This window comes from Syzygium oleosum, unplaced genomic scaffold (genome assembly GCF_021117445.2).
Source record: "Syzygium oleosum isolate NSW1041296 unplaced genomic scaffold, Sole_v2.1 Sole_v2.03, whole genome shotgun sequence".
NCBI classification, from domain to species: domain Eukaryota; kingdom Viridiplantae; phylum Streptophyta; class Magnoliopsida; order Myrtales; family Myrtaceae; genus Syzygium; species Syzygium oleosum.
In genome coordinates this window covers 11,723,606-11,750,858 of record NW_026607487.1, presented here as the reverse complement: position 1 = coordinate 11,750,858, position 27,253 = coordinate 11,723,606, and the positions used below count along the sequence as shown (strand labels likewise).

Genomic DNA, 27,253 nt, shown 5'->3' with positions numbered 1-27,253 from the left:
TTCCGATAAATTCATGCCCGAATTCGAGTCACACACTCTCCCATTTAAATATATTTCTGAATTATTCTTTTATATATATATTCATATGATAAATTTATCCTCGGTAATCAGTCCGGCGCTATCATGGAGTCAAAGCTTCGAACAATATATAATTTCTCCTAAAACAAGACAGGAAAAATAATGAAGTCTATTCACGAAACTAATTCCACTTCCACGCCATTTTCACTCTTCCTTTCCATCTATGTACTTCCAAGCTTCCATTTACCCAAAGGAAGGCCAAAGACACTCCTCTGTTCTGTAAATCGCAGGAAGGAAAAAAGGGGCAAAAAACCTGAATCAAGGAGAAGAGAAAACAGGATAAGTCCCATCGAAATCAAAGACAAAATCGCATCACTCGTCCTGTGGCGTCTAATCGCAGCAGCCGTTCATCGTCAGCCATCTTTTATCCGGGGACGATGCCGAAGATGGGGCCGAAGAAGCAGAACCAGCAGCAGCAGCAGCCCTGGAGGGCGGTGACGGCGGGGAAGACGATGAAGTCGACGGCGGGGAAGATGATGAAGTCGATGGCGGCGACGACGAGACAGAGCTAGCCGGCGGCGATGGTGACAACAACGACGAAGCCGAGAGATCCGAATCAGCATAATCATCTTCGTCGGGGTCCTCCTCTCGCAGCTTTCTCTTTGGATTCACGTTCGCTCTGTTTTCGGTTTCGGTTTCGTTTCTCTCTCCGGAATCTCTCCTCATGTACGCCTTCAACCGCTTCACGTCCGACAGCTTCACGGGCTTCACGATGAACTCCTCCGCTCCTTCCTCCAAGCACCTGTTCCATCAGTTTCCCATTCAAAATCACACACGCAAAAAAGAAAAAGATCTGCCAAATTGGGTGAAAGAAATCAAGGGAAAAATGTAAGAGGATACCTGTCAATACGCGCCAGGACCTTCTCGGATGACATGATCACAACGGGTATCTCTCTCAAAGCAGACGATTCCTGCCATTAGACAGAGACTGGGAAGACTTATTTTCCTGTAAAATCCAATCCAACCCTTTTTTGGTGAAAGAAAAAGGCTTTGACGAGCAAAAGAACGACCTTAATTCTTTTGAGCAAATCATATCCACTCATTCCAGGCATGCAATAGTCCGTGATGATCAAATCCACCTTCAAGTTCAACCCCTGATGATAACCAGACGCGACTACAGTTTTGTTCAGGCTCATTCATAAAAACAGAGTGTAACAGCCTCAGTTTCAAGTTCAGCCAAATTAGCCAAAGAAAAGAAGCAATACACACGAAATTACACCGAAAATGTCTAGGAAAAGAAGACGAAAACTTTCCGATTGCCACTCACATTGACATGACCGGAGCTTTTGTCATCGTCCAGACCCAGAACCTGCAGAGCTCTGCTTCCACTTTCCACAGTAGTCACTACGAATTGTGACAGCCAACGTTCATCTCTCGAAACCCAAAACTCCTTTTTTGTTCTTTATGAGAAGAAAAGGCACGCATTTCAGCTCACTCGAGCAAGAAGTTAAAGACACGCGATTACCTTTGAAGGAAGAGATTCTGAGCAACCGCTCGATGACTTTCCGGTCGACGAGGCTGTCATCGACGGCCAGGACGTGAGCCTCTCCGGGCTCAGAGGGCCGAAGCGAATCGAAGGCGCCGTTGCCGTGCGCCCTCCTCCGCCACGAGACGACGTCGCCCCCGTCCATCACCGGCTCTTCTTCGTAGGATGGGAATTCAGCTGGTTATGATGGAGCTGATAGAAAGATGCAAGTTTCCAGCTTCTTTGCTTTTCCGCTTGACCCAAGAGAGGCAAAGAAAACGAAATGGATCCTATTCCGTTCTGCTCAGCGTCTCACCTTCTCTCTCTCTCTCTCTCTCTGTCTCTCTACAGTCACTGTGGAATTTGCGTTTGCTTTTGTGGCAGAAAGGGAGAGGAAATGCGTTGCCTGGTCGTCTCTCAATCGATGGGCTATCTCTCTCTTTCTCTCTCTCTCTCTCTCTCACCCTCTATCTCGCTTTTGAGGATTGAAAACGAGACCAAATCTTGCTGTGTCGAGGAGATCTCAAATCTTGGGATTATTTTAATGGATTTGAGCTTCGCAGGCGAAAGATTCTGACATCGACTTTTGGGTGTGACATCCACCCAATTCCCACCCGATATCTCGCGAGATATACTCCTCCTCCTCCAGTTTGCATTGCCTTGCCTTCTCTTCTTCTCTTCTTGTCAGTTGAATGGTCAAGTCCTTTTTTGACAGGGAGTCAAATGGAGGGGATGAAGACGAGCGCCGTCAAATCAAAAACGGAATCAAACGAGAAGAAGCGACCCTCACAAGGGCTTTTCAAATCTTGGGGATCAAAGAAAGGCAGCGAAAACATGCATGAATGTGATGGAAAACACGTTTCTAATTTGAAAAAGTATGAACTTGTTACCTCAGTTTTTAGCGAAGTCGTACACATGCTCTCGAACTTTGCCCATTTTCCTTCTCTCTAGAGGTGAGCACCGAGTCGGCTCAATTTGAGAGCTGGATCGAATTAGACCCGTCAAATGGTTGGGTTGACTCGGATTTGACCCAGATTGAAAAATGATTCGATTCATATTAATTCATTTAACCCGTTTTGATCCATATTCATGTAATGCAAATTTAATGACTCATACATTAAATCGGTATGAACGGATCGATTTAAGGCTGATTTTAAAAATAACCAGTTCAGTTATCGATTCCACGAATCTATAACTGGCCACCATCCCACCGTTATAGGTTAATGTATAAATCGGTTCCCTGCCATATGTCTTTTTTTAGCTTTTGACCGTACTTATTCTTTTTAGGGATAATGATACAAATAGTCCCTGAACTTTGGCCCAATGTGCAATTTGGTCTCTGAACTTTTAATTTGTTCAATGTAGTCCCTGAACTTTAATCTAATGTGCAATGTGATCCCTGAACTTTTAATTTGTTCGATGTCATCCCTAAACTTTTGGTACATGTTCAATTCAGTCCCTGAACTATGTGAAAATGTTCAATGTAGTCCCTGAACTTAAATTAATGGAAAGGAATGCATTGAACATTTTCATATAGTTCAGGGACTGAATTGAACATGTACCAAAAGTTCAGGGATGACATTGAACAAATTAAAAGTTCAGGGATCACATTGCACATTAGATTAAAGTTTAGGGACTACATTGAACAAATTAAAAGTTCATGGACCAAAATGCACATTGGACCAAAATTCAGGGATTATTTGTGTCATTTCCCCTTCTTTTTACTAACATCAAGGTATCTTTAAGTTTGTTTTCGTTTTTTAGTTGACTTTTAATATTCAATTATAATTTTATTAGAAGTATCTTAAATCTTTAAAACATGCACTCGTTGACCTTTTTTTGGTTTAGATCTTTTGTGATTTTTAAAGGAAGGTTTTTTTTTTTTAATAATTTCAACAGGAATACCAGAAGGCTTCTGGGGAATTCTTTCAGCCTGATTAAAAAATCCCCTGAACTTTTCAAATGGGGTACAAATTCTCTCTGTTTTAGGCATTGATGTGATGCTTTAGTAAGGCAACAAAGCACTATTTGCTCTTCTTCTTCTTCTGAGCCAAGCCTGGCTTGTGCCAAGCCCGAAGGTCGGATTTAATGTGTTTGTTCATGATCTGCAATGTACGTCGAAGCATTTAGGCAGGTTGACCGGGCCTTCAATATATAAGTCCTTGTTCCAATCCTACCATGTGTTTGTCGTGTCAAAATTTCACCAAATCACAAGCATGATTTGCTTAAAGTGTACTAATTGCCAAAAAAGAAAAAAAGCATTGTGTGTTTGACGATTGAAATCAAAGCTCGGTAATTATATATAACAAATATATAAGAACTTATAAGGAAAAGAGAATCAATGAAAATATAGCCTGAGACCCTCCCTCGATCTGTTTGGCTATGGTTCATCCTTGTCCAGCCGTGCTTGATCTCTCTAATGGCTGGCACAGCATCTTCAATCTTCGTTCTCATTTTTCTCAATTGTCAAACTTCGTCTAGACCGAAAGAATCTTGAAGTGGAATGATCTCGCTAGTTTGGTGTCGGAGTAGCAAGCAAGCTCACCCTCCCGCCGAGCTTCGAGCTCGAGCGGCCATGGCGGTCGCAAGCTTCGAAGCCAGAGTCCACCTTGAAGCTTGCGGCCGCCATGGCCAGCAACTACGGCAAGTGCTCCCGGATGTCCAGGTGGCAATGGGCAAGGACGAACATGTGCCAAAGGAGTTTGGCTGAGCAATCTTAAGGTTGAAGACGATGAATAGTAATCTTGTAAAAAAAAATTTAAAAATTTTTACGCAGATTTTTTTGGACAAAATTGCCCTATTTTGATCGTTAGGAAAATCAAGTGCTCACCGATCAGCCAACGAGCTTAGGCTTTTATTTGAAATTGACTTTTTCACTCCATGCCTTTATTTGAGATTCATTTGGTCATTTCAAGCCTTTATTTGAAGCAACATCTACTGTAGGTCTTTTTTTTGAGAAAATGACCTCGCTTCATACCCTTATTTTGAATTTTCCCCAAAATTTATTACATGTTCACATTTTTCGTTATTCAAATTAGATGGAGCTAACAAAATTATTCCATTACGCTATTTGAAAATTTTAGGATTAGATTTCACTTTTGTGATAGGGAAAATAACACAAATGGTCCCTCAACTTTGGCTCAATGTGCAATATGATTCATAAACTTTCAATTTATTTATCGTGATCCCTAAAGTTTTGATACATGCTCAAGTTAGTCTTTGGATATATGAAAATGTTCAATGTTGTCTCTGAACTTGAATTAATCGACGGATGACACTGTTCATTTTCATATAGTTTAGAGACTAACCTGAGCATGTACCAAAAGCATAAGAACCATATTAAATAAATTAAAAATTTAGTGATCATATCAGATATTGGGCTAAATTTCATGGAATCACAAAAAGTTCATAAATCATATTATATATTGAATTAAAGTTTAATAACAATTGGTGTCGTTATCTCTTTGCGATATGTGTTGGGTCTTTGTAGTGCATTTACTCTTAACATAATTTTGGGTATTAAAGTAAAAAGAAAAGCTTTTGTCCAAACGCAGTTTTCCCTTCGATTTCCTGGTCCTTCTCAGGTTCCTCCCATTCCTCCGGTGCAAGGACCAGGCAGCATCGCGCGGAAGCTTCAACAGTCTGAAACCGCGATGGAGTGCGCAGGGACGGGGAGAGGGACGAGGTGCATCGGCCCGGCCAAGAGGCGGTGCGCTCGCTGCGGGGCCGTCGGTTACTGCTCCGTCTCTCACCAGGTGACGACCATCCATTCGCTTCTTCTTCTCATGTTTCGATTCCATCGCTTGTTCTTGTCATCGTTTTTTGTCCTTACCCTTGTGGAATATTTCTCTTGGTTCGGTTCGTTGTGTGCTGCGTGACGGTTGACTTGTCGGTCAGGACGTCGTTGTCGGCACTGGTATCGCCGATTCAGCGCGCACGCGTTTGGGTGGGGTGGGGGGGGGGGTTTAGATACGCGAACTCGCGCCGGGCGGGCGAACAGAAAGAGGTTTTGTGCTCTGTAGTGGCGGCGTGGTTTAATGCGGTATATTCTGAATTATGAACAACGGGCAGTGGTGCATTTGTTGGATGACCCTTTTGCATCTGGTGATGTGTGATTCTTCCAGAGGTGAGTGGCTCTGAGACGATGGACAATGCAAGTGCGGTCGCATAGCTGTTTCGGTGTTTGATTTATCCGGCGGAGCATCTGTTTAGCAGGTCCATTGTTGCCTGCTAGACCGATCATGACTTACATGTTTTAAGGGTATCCTAGTTGGTGGACTTAAAGGAAAATGCAAAATATGAAATTGTTGATCCTCACAAGCGCCAAAAGCTCGTATACCTCTTACAGCCTCTCCTTGCACCGGCAGGCACGACTCCTATGTTGCACCATTGACTCTCATGGCATCATGTAATGAAAGTTCGCATTATGCTTTTGTGAAAGTTTATCTGCTGGAACTAGGAAAGTATGCCATGATTTTCGATTAGAAAAAAAAATCAAGGCTGACAGAAGGAATAGAAATCGGTTGGGTGGTGGTTGGACCCAGTGATTAAATGCACAGTGGCCGAGCCTTTGAATGGGGAATATATCTCACGTGACAGTAATATAATATGTGATGCTCACGTGGTATTACTGAGCCAATCATGTCCTCCAAGTTTACAAATTGAAAATTTAGGTGGTTATTGTGTTTGCTTGTGGCTTGGTGGTACGGCCTTGGCATGACAAGTGGTATTGTTGCCATTCTGCCCCATAAAATGCTCTCTCCTTGTAAAGAGTATCTAGAGGCAAAGCATGCTGATGTCATCAGAATTTATTCGATTGAAATATGTTGATCTGACATCTATCCAAACTATAGCTAATGTGTTGGGGCTGTGACAATTAAGGGCTTTGTTTTTCTTCTTTTTTCCTGGTGTTTCCTTAGATTTCTCATTGGAGTGTTCATAAAGAAGAATGTGCAAGGTTAGAGCAACAAATGAAGCATGCTGATGCATTGAATGCTTTTCCTTTCACGTACTGTCAAGAAGCCACAGTTGAGGTGACTCTCATTTTCCTTCAGAATATTTCTTGCCTCTTCTGGCTTGTTGTGCGAAAGTAAATTGATGATATTTTTTCTAGATCTGTGAAAAACGAGCCAGCAGATGTTCGTTCTTGAGCAAAAGGGGCATTCATCAGGTTGGAATGTGGATGCATGAATGCAAGTGCCAGCCATTGAGCAATTTTTTCGAGGACTTGAGGTTCTGTGGTACTCCTATATTTGATATATTCATTGCTGGCATTCTTTTTGAGTTTTTCTCTTCAATCTCGAATTTTACTTTGTCATGGTTTGGTTCATGCTTCTGGTCATGAGTTTATGTAGTGTAAACTTGTTCTGGTGTATGGCTATGGGGAGTATCTCTCGTATGCTCCTAATTTTTTGAAATTATAGTATGTCCTATTTGCCTGGGATATCAATCAATTGATATTTTATGGGCCGGATGTCTCTCAAACAGGCAATTTTGTGGTGCTCGTACACCTTGACCAGCACAATGAGAAAAATGCTTCTGTTGCTGAAAGGCATGTGATTGTCCTGTGAGAAAACTCTTTAGCGGATTGTTTCACACCTCACTTTGTGTTTATTGTAGTTTAGCTGGTATTTGAATTTTTAGCACCAACACTTTCATACATGTTGGCTTTGTTAAGGAACTGTAGAAATTTTTTCCTGATTCCACCTTATTAGGACCAGCATTTATTGCCTTTGTGGAATATAGGTCACACTTCAGTTATCGACGTTGTAAGAGAATCTATTTATGACTCCTTATGGATCCACCTTAATAGCACTAAGCTTTAGCTGAGTGAACTACATGACATTTCACCTGTGAATTTTCTCTGTGTTGATAAATTAGCATAAGAAGGATCTCTTATTCTTAGCACTTTTGAAGTATTTACTGGGACAGTTATGTAAATCAAGACTTTGCACGGTTTTTCATTTACATGGCCTAATTTTTACTGTTCCGGTCAGGTGAATGATACTGTCCTTAATATCTGCTTACAAACTTTATTTGGTGGCAGGTTTCACAATAGTTGGGATCTTCCGAGAATGTTATGCCCATGTAGAGGTATAACCAATGGCTTCCAGCTTTTACTGAGTTGAGCCTTAAAAAAACACTTGACTGAAAAATTGTGCAGGCCCAGTCTCTCCAATATCAGACCATCTAAGTGGTTGGGATGACTATTACAGGTGGAGGCATATCCCATTTCACTCACCTGTTGCTTTACTCCTTCAATGGGTACTCATGTTAATTCTTATCCTCTGTTGTGAATTATTATGAATTCTGCTTATTGTGTACCCCTTGTTACATCTCTTATAACAAGCTTGAACTTAACCATTTGGATGGTCTTTTTTCTAGAAGTTGGCCATTTTGATGAACGGACGTCTGAATTTTATCTTCTCAACACTGAGTTCATGGAAAACTTATTGTATTGAGCAAAAAGTATAGAAGTTGGGCTTGCGGATGTTTGGAGCTGGGGCTTTGAAAGTGTCAAATTATATTCTACATTATCAAATGATTAGCATGTCTAGTACATTGGACAATTTTAATCAATGCCATTAAAGCTAGATTTCTGTGTGAAACCAAGGGGTGGTTTGGTGCCCTTCTTAGTAATGGACAATTACTGCACCAGGGTTTTATGTGAAAATTGGATCGGTTCAAATGTCAAGATCTATTATTGCACGCAAAAATGCGACTATGTTCTCTTCCACCTGATACTTTGTTACCTATTAAAGTTGATGCATGCTAATTTATTCATGTTGTACGTGTTTAAAGCTACTTACTCCTCTCTCTCTCTCTCAGCCAATGTTGATATACCATGCCATTCAGATTACTAGTGCAAGGATTTCAACTATTGGCACTAGCAAGGAACTGCGTGTCCACTATGTCGGTAATTTCTGGCCCTGAACATTCATCTTTTTGGGAGCGCTTTCTTGTGGAGCACTTCTCTTCATTGCCACTGCTTATTCATATTGTTCTCCTGTTGACTTAGGCTTACATAAATGTAGAGAAGGTTTCTCTTCCAGCCTTATTGCTACTCTGATCACCATCGCTTAATCAATACCAGTTCGTCCTTATAAAATGTCCTTATTCTGAACCTTGGATTGTGCAATCCTGTCAGGGACATCTGAAAACTTTGTCTCTACTTTTGAGGCACTTGTCGAACATGAGTCCTTAACTTTCTACAATTTTTTGAATTGGATAAAAAATAACAATAAACAGCAAATGCATCAAGTGTCCTTGATGCTTCTAATCATGGAGACAAAGTTAAGCCTTGTAAAGCTTGCACTTAACTGCTAGTGTCATATAGGGCCTGAGAAGGAGCTTCTACAACTTCCGGCCTTTGGTGAGTTGCAGGCACTTTTTCCTGGTATGCGGATGCATATTGAGCTTGTTGGACCTGCAGTTCCAGAGCATAGGTGACTCATTTATTGTTTTTGGGCTTGATATGTATTCACTTATTTACCACATACTTTTTAATCTTTCTGGTGGACTTTTGAATGATCTAATGTATAACTGGACAAATTGTAACCCTCTTCCATGTCTTCTTTCTTCTCTTGGTTTTTGGGCAATGAATAGGGATGGTGAGACAATTAAAGTCGGTGGTTATGCTCAGTGTAGTGAAACCAACTGTGACTGCAAATCCACAAGTTCTCACGAGAGCAAGAGTTTAAACACTGCCTATGATTCCACGGTTATCTTGCAGCTTCGGAGAGGCTGTTATCATGATATCTACAGAAATATATCAGAAGTCTCTCTCTCTCTCTCTCTCTCTCTCTCTCATGTATAATTTCTTTCTCTGTTTGGAATTCCTACAGTGTAACTTTTTGATAGGTTCTGTTATGTTGACAGGAGTCTTTGCCTCATTTGGTTGTTGCTCCTAATGCTGGCATTGCTGCTTATTCGAGTTGGTTACCTACAATTGTGGGTCTTCTATAACTCCATGATACATTCGTCTCCTTCCTCTCGTAATATATTTTTTTTAAATTATTCTTTTAATATTTGCAGGAGCTGATACGCGAGATGAATGTCCCTGCAGTTTTTTCTGATTACTGTGAAGAGGCTTGTCATCTTGCAGCTTGTTGCATGAACACTGTTGCTGGCATATCTTTTTCTCTTCCAGTGTGTCTCATTTCTCCTCTTTGCTCTTTTTGAGAAGCTTATTTCCAACAGCGCAAACTTAAGCAAGTTGCGATTGATGCTTCTGCTGCTTGTAGATCCAATTGAATCCATTCAGGCAGCCAATGGCGGTAGAAGACAGTGCACTTCTTCTTCCGTGCTATTCAAATTGCTTCCTCTTTGGAATATGAACCACTGAATTGAGAAGTAATGTATTTGTCGAAGATCATATTTAGTCATTTGGAGATGGTTCTATCGAATGAGGGAGCATGTGGCTTTGGTAAGTTTAGTAAAGCAAGTTGTTTGGCCAATTTGAAAGGTTAAACTGATTGTGCAATTTGTGTTTACCCACTCTCCAGGTACTTGAGATGATCCACTGCTTGATGCTTAGCTGCACCTATCAAACCCGAATTGGATGGGGAGAATGAAAACTTCAAGACAATTCACTTCAAGAGGTAAGACTTCTGCATAACCAGGCTTAGTTTAAGTAGCAACAGCAGAGTTCATCTTGTGCAATAGTGACTTTCAACTTGCTCTAGGATTGGCCTTTGGCCATCCAATTCCGTGTCACACACCTGACTGACATTAATCGAGGGACTTGCCCAATCTATTCCTAATGTGAGAACACGGCAGCCCATTGAGTGTGAGATACAACTCTGCTCTGGCAGTCCCCCTTAGTGCATTTGAATAATATTTATCGACCTATTCATTGTGAGGTGAGAATTGGCCGTAGAATGGCAACTCGGAGATTGTATACTGAGGACATGTTGATTGGTAAATGCTCTTGTGGAGATCGGTCATGCTAGCATCAGACTCGCCGTGGACGGTGCTAGGGGCTTGCTAGAGTGAAGTAATTCTAACCCTATAGAGACATGCACCATGATTGCATAATGGTGCTCACCAAACTGCTTTTAGCGTCACAACTCGCTTGTGGACTTTAAAATCGTACTCCCAAGAGCGACAGAGACCTCCTGAACACATCCCACATTTGTGGGATTTTGGCAACTGGCATGAACAATTTGCAAGATTAATTTCAATCCCTTATGCATCGAAATGCAATGTGACCTTAAAACTTACCATTTAATACAGTACTAAAAACCTATAGCGAAGAAACGGAACGTAGTAGTCCTGCCTTTCACGTTCATGATGGGTTTTGTGCTTTGTGCTAATATTATGAACGGAGCTGACCCTAAGAGGGCATGATTGATTTTCGAGTATCGGATTGCCGGCACTCAATTATTAGGGCAATTATATAATTTATTTTGCCGTTGATAAATCTGTTTGTTCAAAGTATACAAAAAGTATAAATTAATTAAGTTTTAGGCTCCTGCATACTTAAGTAGAATGTGCTTGAGATTTCTATTGGGTGACACAACTTCGATTTGCGATGGGCTCGATTTTATTTTAGGACTAATCAGTTTCAAGTTTGAAATAGGGTCAAGCCTCTCAGCTCCACCACGAGTGCAACCTTTAACAAAGATAAATTATGAAACCATTGCTGGCATTTTGTTAGAGGGAAATATGAATAATTTAGTTTAATTCAATAGCTTAATTTTTATGCAAATCTAAAATTGTGAGACGACTTCAAGTCCACGGAGTAGTGGCATATAAAAAAACCGTTAGTTTCACAAGATATAAAACGAGACATGTCGTAAGTCGCAGTTCATGTAATTAAGTGATAATATTGCATATTATTCCTTGAAATGTTTTATTAATGATATAAAGACAGATCATTGAAGATGTGGAATTGCATGTTACAAATTGTTAATTTTGATAAAGTTTAAGCATTATGATATTGCATTAATTTGTAGGTAGATTGCCCGTGGTCATAAAGGTTTTTTGTTTAATTAAGCGTAACCTAGAGCTGAAAAAGAACACAACTTGGAAATAGTGACGTGGTCAATAGCAAGTCGTCGCTCTCCAAAACGTGACGGTACCGTTGCTTGTGGGGTTGGAATTTTACTCTCGTGCCTTTTGCTACATGAGTTAAAGAAGGGAATGATAAGACTCCAATCGAAAACAAACATTAACTCGTGTCCCCATAATCCCATCTTCCATATCTTTCTTTCCGAAATTTATGGAACTAAAGACACCCCTCCCGCAATAGGGGCATCTATTTGTGTTTGCGGATCGTTCTCTTATTGTGTTGGCGTAAGAGTATACTATGAAATAGGTCAATCAAACACGACATGATTAGTTAATCGTATTGACCTACTTGACACGAACATGGCTGCAAAATTAATGAGTTGGCATGACATGATCCGTGTATCTCGATTAAATAACAGATTGACGGGTTAGTCGGATTGCATAACTCGCCAATCACACGAAATCAACCCCCACCACAAACTCAATACGAGATATCCTCGACTTTTCGTGAAATCTATTTACAAATTAGAATTATCTATCAACAAAATGTCATCGGATCAAATTAAAAATCATGTTTATAGTCAATGAAACATCATCAATTTAATATTTTTACCGTGAATAGGATGCAAAGAATAGTGTTCTAGTTAATCATGTTTAGACAGGTCACACATAAGTCTTGTCAACACAACTCTGCTAAGTTAAATGGGTTATGTGGTCAAATCTTGTGTCTGGCAGGTTGGACACAAACACGACATGGTTATTAATCATGTCTCGCGAGTTCACACGGAATTGATCGGAGCACGATTAGCCTCAATCCACCCGCTAAGTTCGTGTCATTTTCGGATCGTATTATTATGTCGTGTCAAGAGTTGCTGCGGTTACCCTACACACACTCAAATGATTCGTTCTCATGCTAAAGATGAAAACCATAAAGATACCATGAATAAAAAATAGTAAGAGGGGTGTAAGACTCAAGGCAGCGGTTGTCATGTTAGAGCAATAAGAGGTGAAGTTCATTTTAGAAATCGATAAATAAAGGTCCAGACAAAATCACCTACCTAGGTTATCGACAAAGGGCCCGTTTGGTTCAGCTTTTAGAATGTTCATTGGGGAATGCAAATACCTTTAGGTGAAAGCCACTTGAAAAAATGCAAATGGCGTTTGGTAAAAAATTATTTGAAAATCACTTGGGGAAATGCAATTGTGTTTGGTTATTTCTTTTTACAAATGGGCTTTGGGAGGTTGTTTATTTTTATTTTTAAAAGTACCCTTCGCCGGCTCCGGCGAAAAGCTACGGTCGCTGGCGAGCCAGATCTGGTGCCGGCGGCCGTCGCCCGAGGAGGCCTGAGGTCGCGCGACCCAAGCGGCGTGGGTCGCGCGACCCAAGCGATGGCGCCTGGGCGGTCGCGCGACCCCAAGCGGCCGTCGCCTGAGGTCGCGCGACCCAGGCGGCGACGGCCTGGGTTGAGCGACCCCAGGTGGCCGTCGCCTGGGGTCGCTCAACCTAGGCCGCGACCCCAGGTGGCGATGGCCTGGGTCGAGCGACCCCAGACGACGGCTGCCTGGGGTCGCTCAACCCAAGCCATCGCCGCCTGGGGTCGCGTGACCCAGGCGACGGCGCCTGGGCGGTTGCTCGACCCCAGGTGGCCGTCGCTTGGGTCGCGCGACCTCGCCGGCCCCTCGCCAACGGCACTGGCCCCTGGCCAGCCGCCTTAGCTGGCCACGCTTTGCTGAAGAAGAAATTTTTTTTTTTTTTGGGAACAGTTAGCATTCCAAATACTACCAAATGAGCATTTAGAACTCCAATGCTGAACCGTTTGGTTCATCATTTTGGGAATGCTCATTTAAGGTAAAATGAGCATTCCCAATGCTGAATCAAACGGGGCCAAAGTGCATGATGTAAATTGTACGATTTTAAAAGGGCAAAATGCAATTTGACACGAACGCACTAAACTAAGACGATTTTGAAAATCTTTACTTTTATCACGTGTAATCATTATTGGCAATTTTTTCTTTTCATTTAGTATATCTGATAATTGTTAATGGAATATTCAATACTAAGACTCATTTATTAAAGTGGTACTTACATAAATGTCGGATGTGCAATGTGGTTCTCAAATTTTTAATTTATTCAATCTGAACCCGAAATTTTATCTCAATGCTCGATGTTGTCTCTAAAATTTTAAATTGTTCAATATGGTCCTTGAACTTTTAGTAAATGTTCAATTTGGTCCTTAGGCTATTTTTAATTTAAATTCATGGACAGTATCGAATATTTTCATAAAGTTAAGGGACAAAATTTCATAAATCACATTATAGGTTTGGTCAAACTCCGGGCTTCCTGTGTCATTTTTCCATTAGGATATAGAAATGGTCAGTCTCGCGTTATTCCATCTTTTCCATTTCTCGCTCGGTTTCCACCTTCGTCCAAACGGAAATTCCAAAGGGCGGACGCAGATCCCTCCAAGCGCCACGTCATCACCCCCCCTCCCTCCTCCTCCAGTCCAAGTCCCACAAAGGGGAAGCGAATATCGTACGGTAACTACCAAGTTAGCTCCTCCCTCCGCAATCAGAAAGATCGTCGTCGTCGTCGTCGCTCCCGAAGCAAACCCTCCCATGACGGACTTCCCATTTCCCCTCCGCCTCTGACGAACCCAAAGCCAAATTCCCGCTTCTTCCCCTCGCCAATCGTCAGCTTCGCCAAATCGCGATCCAATGCCTCGCGCCGCTCCATCCCCATGCCGATCCCTCTTCTTCCCCCCGTGGCGGCTCCGGCTCCTCGTGCTCCTCCTGATCCTAGGGTCCCTCGGCGATCCGGCCCTCGCCTTCAAGGTCCCGTTCAAGGCCAAGGACGTCCTCCCCGTGCTCCCCCGCCAGATATCGTGGCCCGTCCTCAACACCTTCCACAGCGCCGTGGACCTGCTGCCCTCCTTCGTCGGGTCCGTCGCCCCGGGCAACGGGTCCCTCCGTTGGAACGGGTCCTGCTTCGACGGCAACCGGGCCCGACTCGAGTTCACCCGGGGCGATCGCGGCGAGCCTGGCTTGGGCGGCGGCGTTCTCTACTTGAAGGTCCGTCTTCCGTGCCTCTGTGATCCCGGTCGCGTTGTAAATTTTGTGTTTTGGACCGTGTTTCGTAAGATATTGAACTTAGCGTACGGTCATGTGTGGTGCCCTGTGGCTTTTCTTAGTGCAAATGGAGACTTATAGGCGCTGGTGATTTGAGTCTGGATTGTAGGAGATGGACTTGAAAATTACATCTTTCGTCATTCTTTGTCGGTTATGATGACCGGCATGACTGGGTTTTATATTCTAGTATCTTGAGTTGTGGTATCGAATCTGAATTGTTATTAGTTCGTTAGTCAAAGTAGAGGACGATTGTGGAAACATGAGAAAAGTGTCACTTTTTTTTTTTACTCTGCACTGGATATATGGAGTCAGTATTTGGGTTGAATATCGGTGCTGGCATTGCACCGTTGCTTAGGTTTTACATGCAAAGTTTCTAAAATTATTGCCCTCACTTGTGCTAGGGAAAGCTTAAGTTAATTTGCTTGAATGGGGGGAGCTTATATTCCAGTCTCCAATGGTTTAAAATAGTTCTATATAACTAAATCGCATACCATGCCTCTTTCAAGACAATAAGATTGTTGCTCAATTTTTTGTTTTTCTGCACTTGCTAGTTGCTTCCTTCACTGCAGAAATGAATAATTCGATCTTTTCTTGCTTTTCTCCTTACAGACATCTGAACCGCATAGCTGGACGTGCATGGATTTGTATGTTTTCGCAACGCCATACAGGATCACTTGGGACTATTACTTTTCTGCTAGAGAGCACACATTGAAGTTTGACTCATGGGAAGAACAAGCAGAGTTGGAATATGTATGCCTTGTGTGTTTGATTTAGTTGTGAATTAGTAAATCTCATCGTTGCATCAAAATAACGTTTGAGTTGGATGTTGAGCAGGTAAAGCAGCACGGAGTTTCTGTATTTCTCATGCCATCGGGAATGCTTGGAACATTGCTTTCTCTAATTGATGTGTTGCCCCTGTTTTCTAACACTGTTTGGGGTCAGAATGCTAATTTAGCTTTCCTGAAGAACCATATGGGCGCTACTTTTGAAAAACGTCCTAAGCCCTGGTACACAACTATTAATCCGGATGATGTTCATACTGGCGATTTTTTAGCGGTGTCCAAGATCCGTGGTAGGTGGGGTGGTTTTGAAACATTGGAGAAATGGGTAACTGGTGCTTTTGCCGGTCACACAGCGGTTTGCTTGAAGGATGAACATGGTAATCTGTGGGTTGGTGAATCAGGGCATGAGAATGAGAAGGTGTGTTTTCATTTTTATTCATCAGTTTCTCTATACCAGTTTCTGACATTCGCAAATCAGTAAATGAAGTTCGATGGATATAACTTATGGATTGAGCGAATGGAAAATGAATTGTATGCACCTGAACTTGACACCAAAGAGCAGAAACTTGAAATTCGACCATAACATGTTGTGTGGTCTTCTGTGAATGATTTCACCGACACGAACTTCCGAGCTGGTTTTTGTCTTGCCTCTTGCTCCTGCTAGGGAATGTATTCCCCTTATTGCCTCAGTTGAAGAGAGTCTTGTGTTTTCCCCTTCGCACATCCTAGAATTTTGCCGAGAATCTTTTTTTTTTTAATATTTGAAGTTTGATTGTCTAGAAGAAAAAAAATGTTTTTCATGCGATTTTTCTTGGGCTTAGAAGAGCGGCATTGTTAATAATGAACACAGGTATGACTGGTGTGATTACTTTTTGATATATCCTTCCACCATTTTGATAGCATACTGGTCATTCATTTGCAGGGGGAAGAAATTATTGTGGTTATTCCTTGGCAAGAGTGGTGGGAATTGGCACTAAAAGACAATTCTAATCCCCAGATAGCCTTGCTTCCTTTACATCCAGACGTGCGTGCAAAGTTCAACTCCATGGCAGCATGGGAATATGCTCGAAGCATGTCAGGGAAGCCTTATGGTTATCACAACATGATATTCAGTTGGATTGATACCATAGGAGACAACTATCCTCCTCCTCTTGATGCTCACTTGGTATGCATTTTCCTTATTTATTCTGAACTGTGTGGATAATGTGAAGTTGTGGGAAGTGATTTTATTGATTAACTCATCTTCTGCATCCATTACAGCCTTGTTAATCAGAAATAATTATTCTGCGGTGAATCTGATAGTAGTTGGCAATTTGTTGTTGCTATCTCTTTGGGATTGAAAATGGGAAGTTTGAGATTAGTGAATCTCCTCGACCTGCTTAATGCAATTGCTGTAACAGGGGAATAACGCTTAGCACGTGCTTCAAATAGTATTCTTAAAAGTGATTTATGCATGTTTTTCTTTCGAAATATGATCAAGAGAGTTTTTATTTTCTGGAGTTGCTTTGAATTTTCCAACCTTTGTAACAATTTGGCTATCTTGTTTTGTTTCTTTTTCTTTTTCCTCACGAATGAAAGAGCCATACTCTTTGCAGCGCAGCATTTTTTTGGTTCAGGGTAATTTCAGGAATTATCAATATGTTTCCTGATATTTTGGAGCTTCTTGATAGGTTGTTTCTGTCATGTCAATGTGGACGAGATTGCAGCCAGCATATGCTGCAAATATGTGGAATGAAGCTTTGAATAAGCGCCTTGGGACTGAGGTATAGCTGCTGTCTGGTCATACTTCCGGTTCTGATTTTCTTGTTTCAATTTCTAATATTTTCTTATTTTATCCTTTGTCCTAGCATCAGAGACTAGTTGAGTTTTGTGGATTTAATGACAAAATTTCCCTAAATGAGGAGTTAAAATGGTAATTGTGATACTAGATGCGTGGATATTCTGGTCTGGTCAATATATTATGAGAGATCATGGATGTTTAAATCGGGGAAAAAGAGAGAGGAAGCAGAAGAGTGGTGGTGTGACTGGTGTCCTGGTATTGTGTGCTTTTCTTAGCTACATAAATTGCATACATGGAGCATGTGTCTTAGGCATTTGGCTAGTCTTTCTGATATGGATGGAAAGCAATTCTTTTTGATATCTTGTAGTCACCAAGTCCAAGTGGCTGCTGTCTTTGTAGCATCTCATTCTTGTGAGCTGGAGAGCTTGAGGAGTGGAACCTCATAAATGGTGTTGTGTGCTCGTGGGGACAAAGTGGCTGATTATTGCTGTTTGGCTGTTATTTGGCACGGGGAAAGGGGATGCGAAGGAGAAAAGAGGAAAAATGAAGAAAGAAAAAGAAAAGAGGAAGTGGGGGGGGGGTGTTGTTATATTGAGGTTGAAATGATTATTTTTTTTGTGATTCCTAGTTCTTTAAGGACAGAATTTTCACCATTTACTGGCTTTATTCTCCAATCGCAAAGATCATGCGTTTCTTGCTTTGTCGCAGGAATTGGACTTATATGGAATAATAGGAGAGACTGAGAAGCGAGGGATGTCATTTGATGAACTACTTACTACTCCTGAGCAAGATGATTGGATGTATAGTGATGGGAAATCAACCACATGCGTTGCCTTTATACTTGCTATGTACAAGGAAGCTGGAGTATTTGGTCCCACTTCGAATTCTATTCAAGTAACTGAGTTCACAGTAAGTCATGAATACCCTATTTCATCATCTACTCTTTGTAGTTTTGCATCCTAAAGTTCATCATGGAAAATTTGCTACTGTATATGACCCGACTTTTCTTTGCTCTCAGATTCGTGATGCTTACATGCTGAAGATTTATGAGAATAACCAAACTCGTCTGCCAAGTTGGTGCAGTAACAAGGGCGGTCAACTTCCATTTTGTCAGATTCTTGGGGAATATTGGATGGAATTGCCAGAGTACAACACCATCGAACCATATGCCAACATGAATGAGAACTGTCCTTCGCTGCCTCCAAGTTATGAAAGGCCCAAAAGATGCTAAGGTCATGCTGATCCGTTACTGCATGAGTAATCTACTCTCGAATACTTCTTTCCTCTTCGCAGGGGGCTGTTTGAGCTCCGCAATCTGTCTGGTCATACGAGATCTGTTTAGAAGCAATGATAAAAGTGTGTATGCGATAACTTCTGTGACATCCACGTTTTGTACATATCTAGTCGTGAGATTAAATGAAGGGACAGCTTATGAAATATCTTGCTTAAATAGACAACTTCCAGGGCTGGCTTGTTGACCCTCTACGTTTCGTCTTCTGCGAAATCTGACGGACGTTGTGCTTGTATGAAATGGCTCCTATTGTCAAAAGGTATGGTATAATTTCATAGAAGAGAGTTTGAGAAGTTGCAGGAGATACTGCCTTCAAGTTCCTGAAATCGTGTATGCCTTTTGCAATCCATTTTAGCGAGTAAACTGTGTAGCTCCAAGAGCTCCGATTAAAATTCTTCTTGGAGCATTGAATAGCAGTGCGTGTCCTCCAGGTTCCTGTTAAATGTACAAGCAATTTGGAAAAGCCTTGCAGGTTAGAAGACCTGTTTTGGTAGAATTTTCAAGGTACTTTGTCTAGTTGAATTCAAAATACACTGGCAATATGGTGCCTCTTCACGCGAGCACCAATTAAAACATTATTATGACTCCTGCTCTTTGGATTCAGCTTCACTAATTCCTCCCTACTTGCTTAACAAAAGAGTTATGGCACGTACAAGACCTAGTTGTAAGAAAAGTCTATCCGTTCCCTCTGCTGCTCACAATTCACCATCCCAGAGCTCCGCAAATGTCTGGTAAGGCCTGTGCTCGGAGATGTAATCTTCTCCAAGATATCCTCTGCTCTGTGGGATCTCGTCGATCTTCCTCAATTCTTCCTCCGTCAATTCCCAGTCGAAAATCTCAAGGTTCTCTTTCATCCTCTCCTTGTTGAAGCTCTTGGCGAGTACACAAACTCTTTGTTCATATGCCCATCTGAGGCAAATCTGTTGTCACCACCAAACATGCATCAGTTATCTCCCAATACTCTTCTTGCTCCTCCGTTTGTCTAGGTTTGAGATTACATCTTTATGATTGGTGCTAAAAGACTTGAAAGACAAGAAGCATCTGACCTGGGCAACAGTTTTCCCTTTGGCCCTAGCGATCTCCTTCAGCTGCTCACACTCCATCACCTTACTGCTTCCTCCATTGCTTACTGAAGCTCCTAAAACAGAGTAAGCAGTGAGCAGAACCCCATTGGCCTCGCAGAACTCCCGAAGCTTCTTTTGCTGCCACAGTGGATTGAACTCTACCTTCAAGATTTCAAAATGTTTGGTCAAAATCAACCCGATAAACTCAGAAAAACCCCAATTCAAAAGTCTGTTAGAGAAAGCACCATTCCGTGAATCCATGGTTGTACTCAACTGTCTAGACATGGAATTGATCTATCTATGTTATATACTAACATTCGAGGTTTTCCACTCCGAAAGCTTAGCATCTTCACTTCATTATCATGAAAATTTAGATGTGACAGGAATCAAATTAACAGGGTCATTCCTTTTATCGGACTTCTTCAACTTGTGAAGAAGCTCACCTGGTTGACATCAGGGGGTATCTGTGCATTGGCCAGGATGAAAGAGAGCTTTTTACTAGAGAAATTGCTGACCCCAATGCTTCTTGTGAGTCCTTTTCTCTGGCACTCCTCCATATCCGCCCAAACTGCCTTGAAGTCCATGGGCGTAAAATCTTCTTTCTTCATTGGGAACTCGTAGGTTCCGGGTTTTGCACTCACAGGCCAGTGGATAAGATAGAGATCTATGTAATCCAACTTGATATTTCTGATGAGAATATTCACAAACTAGAGGCTATCAGAAAACATTTTAAAAGGTAAGAACAGATTTGTTATAACATTACCTGCGATATCTCAGTTAAAGTTGCAACAAGTTTTGAGTGTTAATATGACAATGAAATGATCATGTTTACAAGATTATCTCACTAGAAAAATTTTTACTTGAGGCTATTCTTGAGGGCTGGGAGGACAAGCCCAGGATGAGCATCACTGCACCAGAGCTTGGTGGTGATGAAGAGATCTTCTCTTGATTTTATCAGCCCTTGCGACACTGCTTCAGCGATGGCTTCTCCAATTGGTTCCTCTGTGTAGTAGAGAGTTGCAGTGTCAAAATGTCTGTAACCCAGCTTAATTGCTTCAAGAACCGCCGTCTTCACAACTTCACGATCCACTTTCGGAAACGCTGCTGTTCCGAAACCCAAGAGTGGGATTTTCCGGCCACCGGACTTCAATACCGCTACTGGATTGTAAGCTGGAGTGAGGTCAGATTGGTTTTTCATCTTGGATTATGCAGAAGATAGCAGATGATGCAGGGAACTGTTGACTTGGTAATCTTTTTGAGACCGAGTGTGATGGAGCAACCACTCGCATGATAGAAAATGTCTCGGTCTGTGTGTCAAAGGGTATATTCTATATGCTAGGCATATAATAAGAACCCTGTATTATAAAACTACGCTACAGTATGTGGATTAAAAAGGAGGAGCAAGGAACTCGAAAGTTTGAATTTGGTGAGATTCCTTGTATTAAAAACTCCAGGACTCACGTATCAGGAGAAAGAATTCAGAGAAACTTGCTCACGTATTATCTTCGTTTGTTTTTCTCTACCAACAATGCAATATACCACATGTACAGTTCATTTTCTGTGAAGTCTGACAGACGTTGTGCTTGTATGAAATCTCTCCTATTGTCAGAAGGTATGGTATAATTTTATATGACAAGAGTTTCAGAAGTTACACGAGAATGTTATCTTCAAGTTGCTGAAATCGACTGTGACTTTTGCAATCCATTTTAGCAAGTAAACTGTGTTGCTCCGAGTGGAATTCTTCTTGGTGCATTGAATAGCAGTCTGTCATGGTTCCTGTTAATTATACAAGCAATTTGGAAAAGCCTTGCAGGTTGAAGACCTATTTTGGTAGAACTTTCAAGGTACTTTATGTAGTTGTATTCGAAATGTACTGAAAATTCTGTGCCTTTCCAAGTGAGCACCAATAAAAGCTTTATTAGGACTCTTCTACTGAAAAGAATCCTGCTATTTGGATTCAGATTCGCTAATTTCTTCCTACTTGCTTAACAAAAGAGTTTGGCACATACAGGACCTAGCTGGAAGAAGCATCCATCAGTTCCCTCTGCATCTCAAAATTCACCATCCCAGAGCTCCTCAAATGTCCAGCAAGGCCATATCCTCTGCTCTGTGGGATCTCGCAGATCTTCCTCAGCTCTTCCTCTGTCAATTCCCAGTCAAAAATCTCGAGGTTCTCTTTCATCTTCTCCTTGTTGAAGCTCTTGGCAAGTACACACACTCCTTGTTCATACGCCCATCTGAGGCAAATCTGTTGTCACTACCAAATATGCATCAGTTATCTCCCAATACTCTTCTTGCTCCTCCATGAGTCTAGATTTGAGATCAAATCTTTATGATTGGTGCCAAGAGACTCAAAGAACAAGAAGCACCTGACCTGGCAACAGTTTTTCCTTTGGCCCCAGCAATCTCCTTTAGTGGCTCAAGCTCCATCACCTTATTACACTACTGCTGGGAAATACTGCAAACAACCCGGTTCTTCACTCAAGAACTGCATAAAGTCCGTCTAAGAATTTTTCGTGATGAGCATTGCGACCGACAAGGAAAAAAAGTTGGTAATTCTATATTAGGGTGAGAATGCATAAGGGCGTGAAGCCCCCGCTTTGTTAGTGAGATATCTGTGTGCCTAGAGCTGACATTCTAGGAGGCCCTGGTCAGTTTCAGCCTTTCAGGGTGAGTATTTTCAGGCATAAGTTAACTTCCAATTTCGGGTTGTGCTGGTTTAATTCCTAATATAAACTGGTTTCCAATTTGTACAATTGGTTTCTCCCTCTATTATGTGTACGATTTTCGGACGTAGATAAGGATCTAGTTGACCTGCAATTACTCGAGTTTGATCCGTTTATCGAATGTGGGTAATAGCTTAATCAATTTCATGTTGGAAAATAGGTGAGTATCTTGAAATTAATAATATTGGACCTGCAAAACACTCTTGAGAATTGATGAAATTGAATATAATTATGCAGAGATGAGTAAAACTTTTGAAGAGGTTAGTCCTGCAGCAATTATTTTATGCTTAGAGGGTAGAGCTCACCATTACAACTACTACTGGTTGACATAACTTCATTACTTCTGTCAGCTCTGGGATGCTTTCATGCCGAAGATTTTCGAGAGAATACGAAATTGTATGACGAGTAGGTGCTGTAACACAATGTGGTCACCTCCTCGTTCTTTCAATGTAAAACAGGCTACACCATGGAAGCTCCAAGTTAGGATAAGACTGAAAGCTGGTAAACTTGGACAGAGCTTTCACTGGGTGAGTTTCTTGTTAGTTATTTCAATTGCTTGATTTATCCAGTAGTTCTTTATCTACAATTTGCAGCTTCTGTAAGTGAACCGTGGACTGCTGCTGAAATTGGAATGCATGTATTTGTCAAATGCATTTACTTATGGAGTACAATTACTCCTAAGGTCCATTGGTCATCTGATCTGTTATTAGCATCTGCAATTGACCTTCTGTAAGTGTCACAGCGAAATTGTGACTGAGATCATGTTTATTGCAGTTTACGGTAGAGGCTAAAATATTGCACGATACTTTGTTTGTTCGAGTTCATCTTCTACATTGCAGTCTGTGCCGGCAAATGGAAAATCTTTTTGGCTGTTTCATTCAGCCGTCTGGACAATTGGAAGCCTCTCCATGAGGCTGTAAACCAGATATTGCTGAAAACCCAAGGGTAAAGTGCAATGTTGGACTTAGCAACATTTCTTGCAAAAGAACATGTCACAAGCTTTGCAAGTTGAAAACCTGCTTGAGTGTAACCTGTGACGTTGTTCTGAAAGATTCCGGGTATCTGTTGAAACACGGTTTGATGATGCCAACTATTTGTAGATTTCCAATGTGCTGATTCAAATTAGTTGAAAGTTCAACATAAGCACGCTTCTTCAGCTAGGAAATAAGCTGCAAAAACCTGATCAGATCCATTCACGAAAAGTGAGGTTCTATCCTAAGAGTTCAGGTGATATTCAGCTCCTCTTTCATATGAAGAAAGCTAGGTACATCCACCAAACTCGAAACTCGTCAGAAAGTGTTCTGAGCAGCCTGTATTGCTCACAGCTCACCATCCCACAGCTCCTCAATCGTCTTGAAAGGCCCGTGCACCGAGATGTAATCTTCTCCTAGACATCCTCTGGTTTGGGGGATCTCGCTTATCTTCTTGTTCTCTTCCTCTGTCAACTCCCACTCAAAAATCTCGACGTTCTCCTTCATTCTCTCCTTGTTGAAGCTTTTGGCCAGTACAGACACTCCTTGCTCAAATGCCCATCTCAGGCAAATCTGTTCATCACCACCCAAAATATCAGCATCACTCAACATCTTCATCCATCTAAAATTGGAAATTTAATCACTAAACTAGGGCTGAGGCTCGAGAACAGAAGCACCTGACCTGCGCAACAGTTTTTCCCTTGGCCTCGGCGATCTCCTTGAGCTGCTCGCATTCTATGACCCTATTGCTTCCCCATATGGTTCCTTTAGCGCCTAAAGCGGCATAAGCAGTCAATAGGATCTCGTGGTCTCTGCAGAACTCTTTAAGTTTCTTTTGCTGCCACAGCGGATTGAATTCCACCTTGCCACGGACAATGCATCAGCGTCAAAACCATGTCATACCAACATCTAGGACATACATCAGAAGAATCAAAGAAATTTACCTGATTAACAGCCGGTGGTACTTGTGCAGTAGCCAGAATTTCAGACATCTTTTTACAAGAGAAATTGCTGACTCCGATGCTTTTAGTTAGTCCTTTCTTCTGGCACTCCTCCATGTCAGCCCAAACGGCCTTGAAGTCCATGGGTAGAAATTCTTCCTTCTTGATCGGGAACTCGTACGTTCCGGGTTTCGAGCTCACTGGCCAGTGGATGAGGTAAAGATCTATGTAGTCCAACTTGAGATTTCTGAGCAGAGTGTACACAAGCAGAGATCATCAGGAAATGTGCAGAGCAAATGACTTCCGCAGTCTCAGCTTTATGTCATTGTACAGAATCATTCTATCATCTACAATGCATTGATCAGTTACCACTGCATAACAATTAGTGCCACCAGTTTCGAACACTAACTATTCTCTGTACAGTTCAAATCTCAGAGGATGTCTACGAAAAGGGAAACTAGTTAAATAAGAGATCTTTAGATATATTAAGATGGATTTATATAATTCGTGCATAAATTAACGTAATCACACATTCAAATGAGCAGATCATATTCCATTTTCGACCAAAGCATGAGAAATCAGTTTGTAAATAAATTTTGTTAATCAGTTGGGCATATCAAAACTAGGGGTGAGCAGTTTAGGTTCCTTACAGGTTCCACCTGAAATCTGGAACCTACTTGTCGGAACAAGTTCCTCATTTTTTAAAACCTGGAACCTGGTAACCTGGAACCCACCCAGTCACAGGTTCCAAACAGGTTCCTTTTTTTTGTTTCACTTTTAGTTAAGCAAAATGAAAGTTAACGCAATAACAAAAATGAAAGTTTCTCATTTGTCAATAGAAACAATCAATAAAAGATGAACACGTAAAATAAAATAAACAATAAAGAGTTCAAAACACGTAAAATAAAACCTAGATTATCGTCATACATGTTAACATGTGACAACATAAGCTTCACCAATCTCTAGTGAAGATCATGACCATACTAATCACCATACCTACAATCCTACGGAGCACAAGGTCCATGGATTCCAATCTGTTTTAATGGGCATAACAAATTTATCTTGAATATATTAAATGCGATATAAAATCTCGTGATAGTATGATACCCGCCATTGTAGTTTTTCACCGATAGCGTACTATAGAGTAATTTATCTCAATCTATCAACGACATAGAATAATATAAATTACAACAAGACACCAATGTTATATGTTGGTTTTTAGGAAATGAAACTATAATAAATCTAATGGTTTCGGAAAATTAATATGATATCCAACTTTCTTATCGCTCTATGTAGCCGCTGATATCTAAAAACCTTTTATGTTAAGTCTCAATCTATCCTCTTCGTTAGAACTTTATGAGTGACTATTAGGGTATGTTTGTTTCGCCGGAAATGAACAATTTGAAAAAGATTTTCCTAAAAATGATCGTTTATTTCGCTTATAAAAATGAATGAATGAAAAACATTTTTATTGTTCAAGAAAATGTTTTGGCATAAATTATTATCGATAATGAAAATATTTTTTATTGGTTAATTATTTCAAGCGATATGGCTGAATCATTTTTAGGTAAATGCTTTTCACATCGTGTATTTTCCGCGAAACAAACGGACCCATAGTAGAGAATTAAATCTCTCCCCAAGAGTAACCCCTATTTCAATTAAAGACGACCTTACGCACATTGATCCTTATTAATTGCCCGAAAGATTACTGTAAACCCCTACATAGATAAACACATCTAGGTTCTTATGAGAAAAAAAAGTAAAAGGTTTCCTTTTAGGGTTTTCCCAGTTCCCCGAGGGAACCGAACCGGGAACCAGCCGGAGCGCATGGAACCGGTCGGTTCTCCAATTCCCGATTCTATCCTGAAACCATGTTCGCCCCCGAATCAAAACCAACCTACATTGACATGCTCATGATGCAGAGAATCTTTACATGTTAAAACCTCGCAGGTCTTGAATCGCACAAGAAGCTAATATGGGACTGGGTGGGAGATTTCTGAGGTGTAAAATTACTTGAGGCTCTTCTGGAGAGCAGGGAGGACAAGCCCCGGGTGAGCATCACTGCACCAGAGCTTGGAGGTGACGAAGAGCTCTTCCCTCGATTTGATCAGCCCCCTCGAGAGGGCTTCGCTCACGGCCTCGCCGAGCGGCTCCTCCGTGCTGTACAGGGCCGCGGTGTCGAAGTGCCTGTAGCCCAGCTCGATGGCCTCCAGGACGGCCAGCTTCGTCGCCCCCGGCGCCACCGGCGGCGACGCGGCGGTGCCCAGGCCGAGGAGCGGCATTCTCCGGCCGCCGGGCTTCAGCGCCGCTTCGGGGATCTTGGCCGGGGCGTGGCCAGAGGGGCGGGCGTCGTCCATTTCGGGTCGGGTTGATGGGTGGGCAGATCAGAGCGCAACTTGCATGCGAAAGGTCCTTCGTCTTTGCTCGTCCGTGTGAATTGACAAATACTATATTGTATGTTCTTTAAATTATATTTGGGCCGCGACGATGATGATGACAGAAGAGACGGTTGTTTCGTGGGGATGGTTGGGTGGTTGCTATGATGATGGGGAGTGGGAGAGGGAATCGGCAATTTTGATTGATTTGGTCAAGGTCAGAACTCAAGATTCCCAGAAGATTTCAGATTCACCAAAGGTAAAAACAATAAAGGGAAAATGACACTAATAGTCCCTGAATTTTGACTCAATGTGCAATTTGGTTCATGAACTTTTAATTTGTTTAATGTAGTCCCTGAACTTTAACCTAATGTTCAATTTGGTCCCTGAACTTTTGATTTGTTCAATGTGGTCCCTGAACTTTTAATATGTGTTCAATTTAGTCCTTGAACTATTTGAAAATGTTCAATATAGTCCTTCCATTAATTCAAGTGCAGGGACTATATTGAACATTTTCATATAGTTCAGGGACTAAATTGAACACATATTAAAAGTTCAGGGACCACATTGAACAAATTAAAAGTTCAGGGACCGAATTGAACATTATGTTAAAGTTCAGGGACCACATTGAACAAATTAAAAG

At 41.6% G+C, this 27,253-nt stretch overlaps 5 protein-coding genes across 6 annotated transcripts; 2 read left to right on the top strand and 3 right to left on the bottom strand.

Moving 5' to 3' along the window:
* Window positions 1-219: 219 nt before the first annotated feature.
* Window positions 220-2,125, bottom strand: LOC115670713 (two-component response regulator ARR17-like). Its single transcript, XM_030592048.2, has 5 exons — window positions 1,544-2,125; window positions 1,346-1,422; window positions 1,089-1,172; window positions 919-989; window positions 220-820 (listed from the first exon to the last, which is right to left on the bottom strand). The coding sequence occupies exons 1-5, from the start codon at window positions 1,707-1,709 to the stop codon at window positions 409-411; spliced, it is 810 nt and encodes a 269-aa protein (XP_030447908.1). The 5' UTR covers window positions 1,710-2,125; the 3' UTR covers window positions 220-408.
* Window positions 2,126-5,087: 2,962 nt separating this feature from the next.
* LOC115665366 (uncharacterized) lies at window positions 5,088-10,403 on the top strand. Its single transcript, XM_030587244.2, has 12 exons — window positions 5,088-5,298; window positions 6,463-6,576; window positions 6,657-6,775; window positions 7,590-7,636; window positions 7,707-7,807; window positions 8,372-8,459; window positions 8,880-8,988; window positions 9,149-9,320; window positions 9,422-9,493; window positions 9,578-9,691; window positions 9,787-9,968; window positions 10,048-10,403. The coding sequence occupies exons 1-11, from the start codon at window positions 5,197-5,199 to the stop codon at window positions 9,877-9,879; spliced, it is 1,131 nt and encodes a 376-aa protein (XP_030443104.1). The 5' UTR covers window positions 5,088-5,196; the 3' UTR covers window positions 9,880-9,968; window positions 10,048-10,403.
* Window positions 10,404-14,212: 3,809 nt separating this feature from the next.
* LOC115670706 (uncharacterized) lies at window positions 14,213-18,679 on the top strand. The gene is made up of 7 exons (XM_030592035.2): window positions 14,213-14,623; window positions 15,290-15,430; window positions 15,515-15,880; window positions 16,385-16,627; window positions 17,133-17,225; window positions 17,951-18,151; window positions 18,261-18,679. The coding sequence occupies exons 1-7, from the start codon at window positions 14,270-14,272 to the stop codon at window positions 18,471-18,473; spliced, it is 1,611 nt and encodes a 536-aa protein (XP_030447895.1). The 5' UTR covers window positions 14,213-14,269; the 3' UTR covers window positions 18,474-18,679.
* A 326-nt stretch (window positions 18,680-19,005) lies between these two features.
* Window positions 19,006-22,107, bottom strand: LOC115670707 (non-functional NADPH-dependent codeinone reductase 2-like). Of its 2 annotated transcripts, XM_056309155.1 has the most exons (5): window positions 21,607-22,106; window positions 20,458-20,898; window positions 20,041-20,284; window positions 19,580-19,759; window positions 19,006-19,453 (listed from the first exon to the last, which is right to left on the bottom strand). In XM_056309155.1, the coding sequence occupies exons 2-5, from the start codon at window positions 20,793-20,795 to the stop codon at window positions 19,229-19,231; spliced, it is 987 nt and encodes a 328-aa protein (XP_056165130.1). In that variant the 5' UTR covers window positions 20,796-20,898; window positions 21,607-22,106; the 3' UTR covers window positions 19,006-19,228. The 2 variants fall into 2 exon arrangements, with proteins under 2 accessions (XP_056165130.1, XP_030447896.1); XM_030592036.2 differs by having other exon boundaries at window positions 20,458-22,107.
* A 1,346-nt stretch (window positions 22,108-23,453) lies between these two features.
* Window positions 23,454-26,744, bottom strand: LOC115670598 (non-functional NADPH-dependent codeinone reductase 2-like). The gene is made up of 4 exons (XM_030591902.2): window positions 26,249-26,744; window positions 24,239-24,482; window positions 23,977-24,156; window positions 23,454-23,867 (listed from the first exon to the last, which is right to left on the bottom strand). The coding sequence occupies exons 1-4, from the start codon at window positions 26,590-26,592 to the stop codon at window positions 23,643-23,645; spliced, it is 993 nt and encodes a 330-aa protein (XP_030447762.1). The 5' UTR covers window positions 26,593-26,744; the 3' UTR covers window positions 23,454-23,642.
* Window positions 26,745-27,253: the final 509 nt, after the last annotated feature.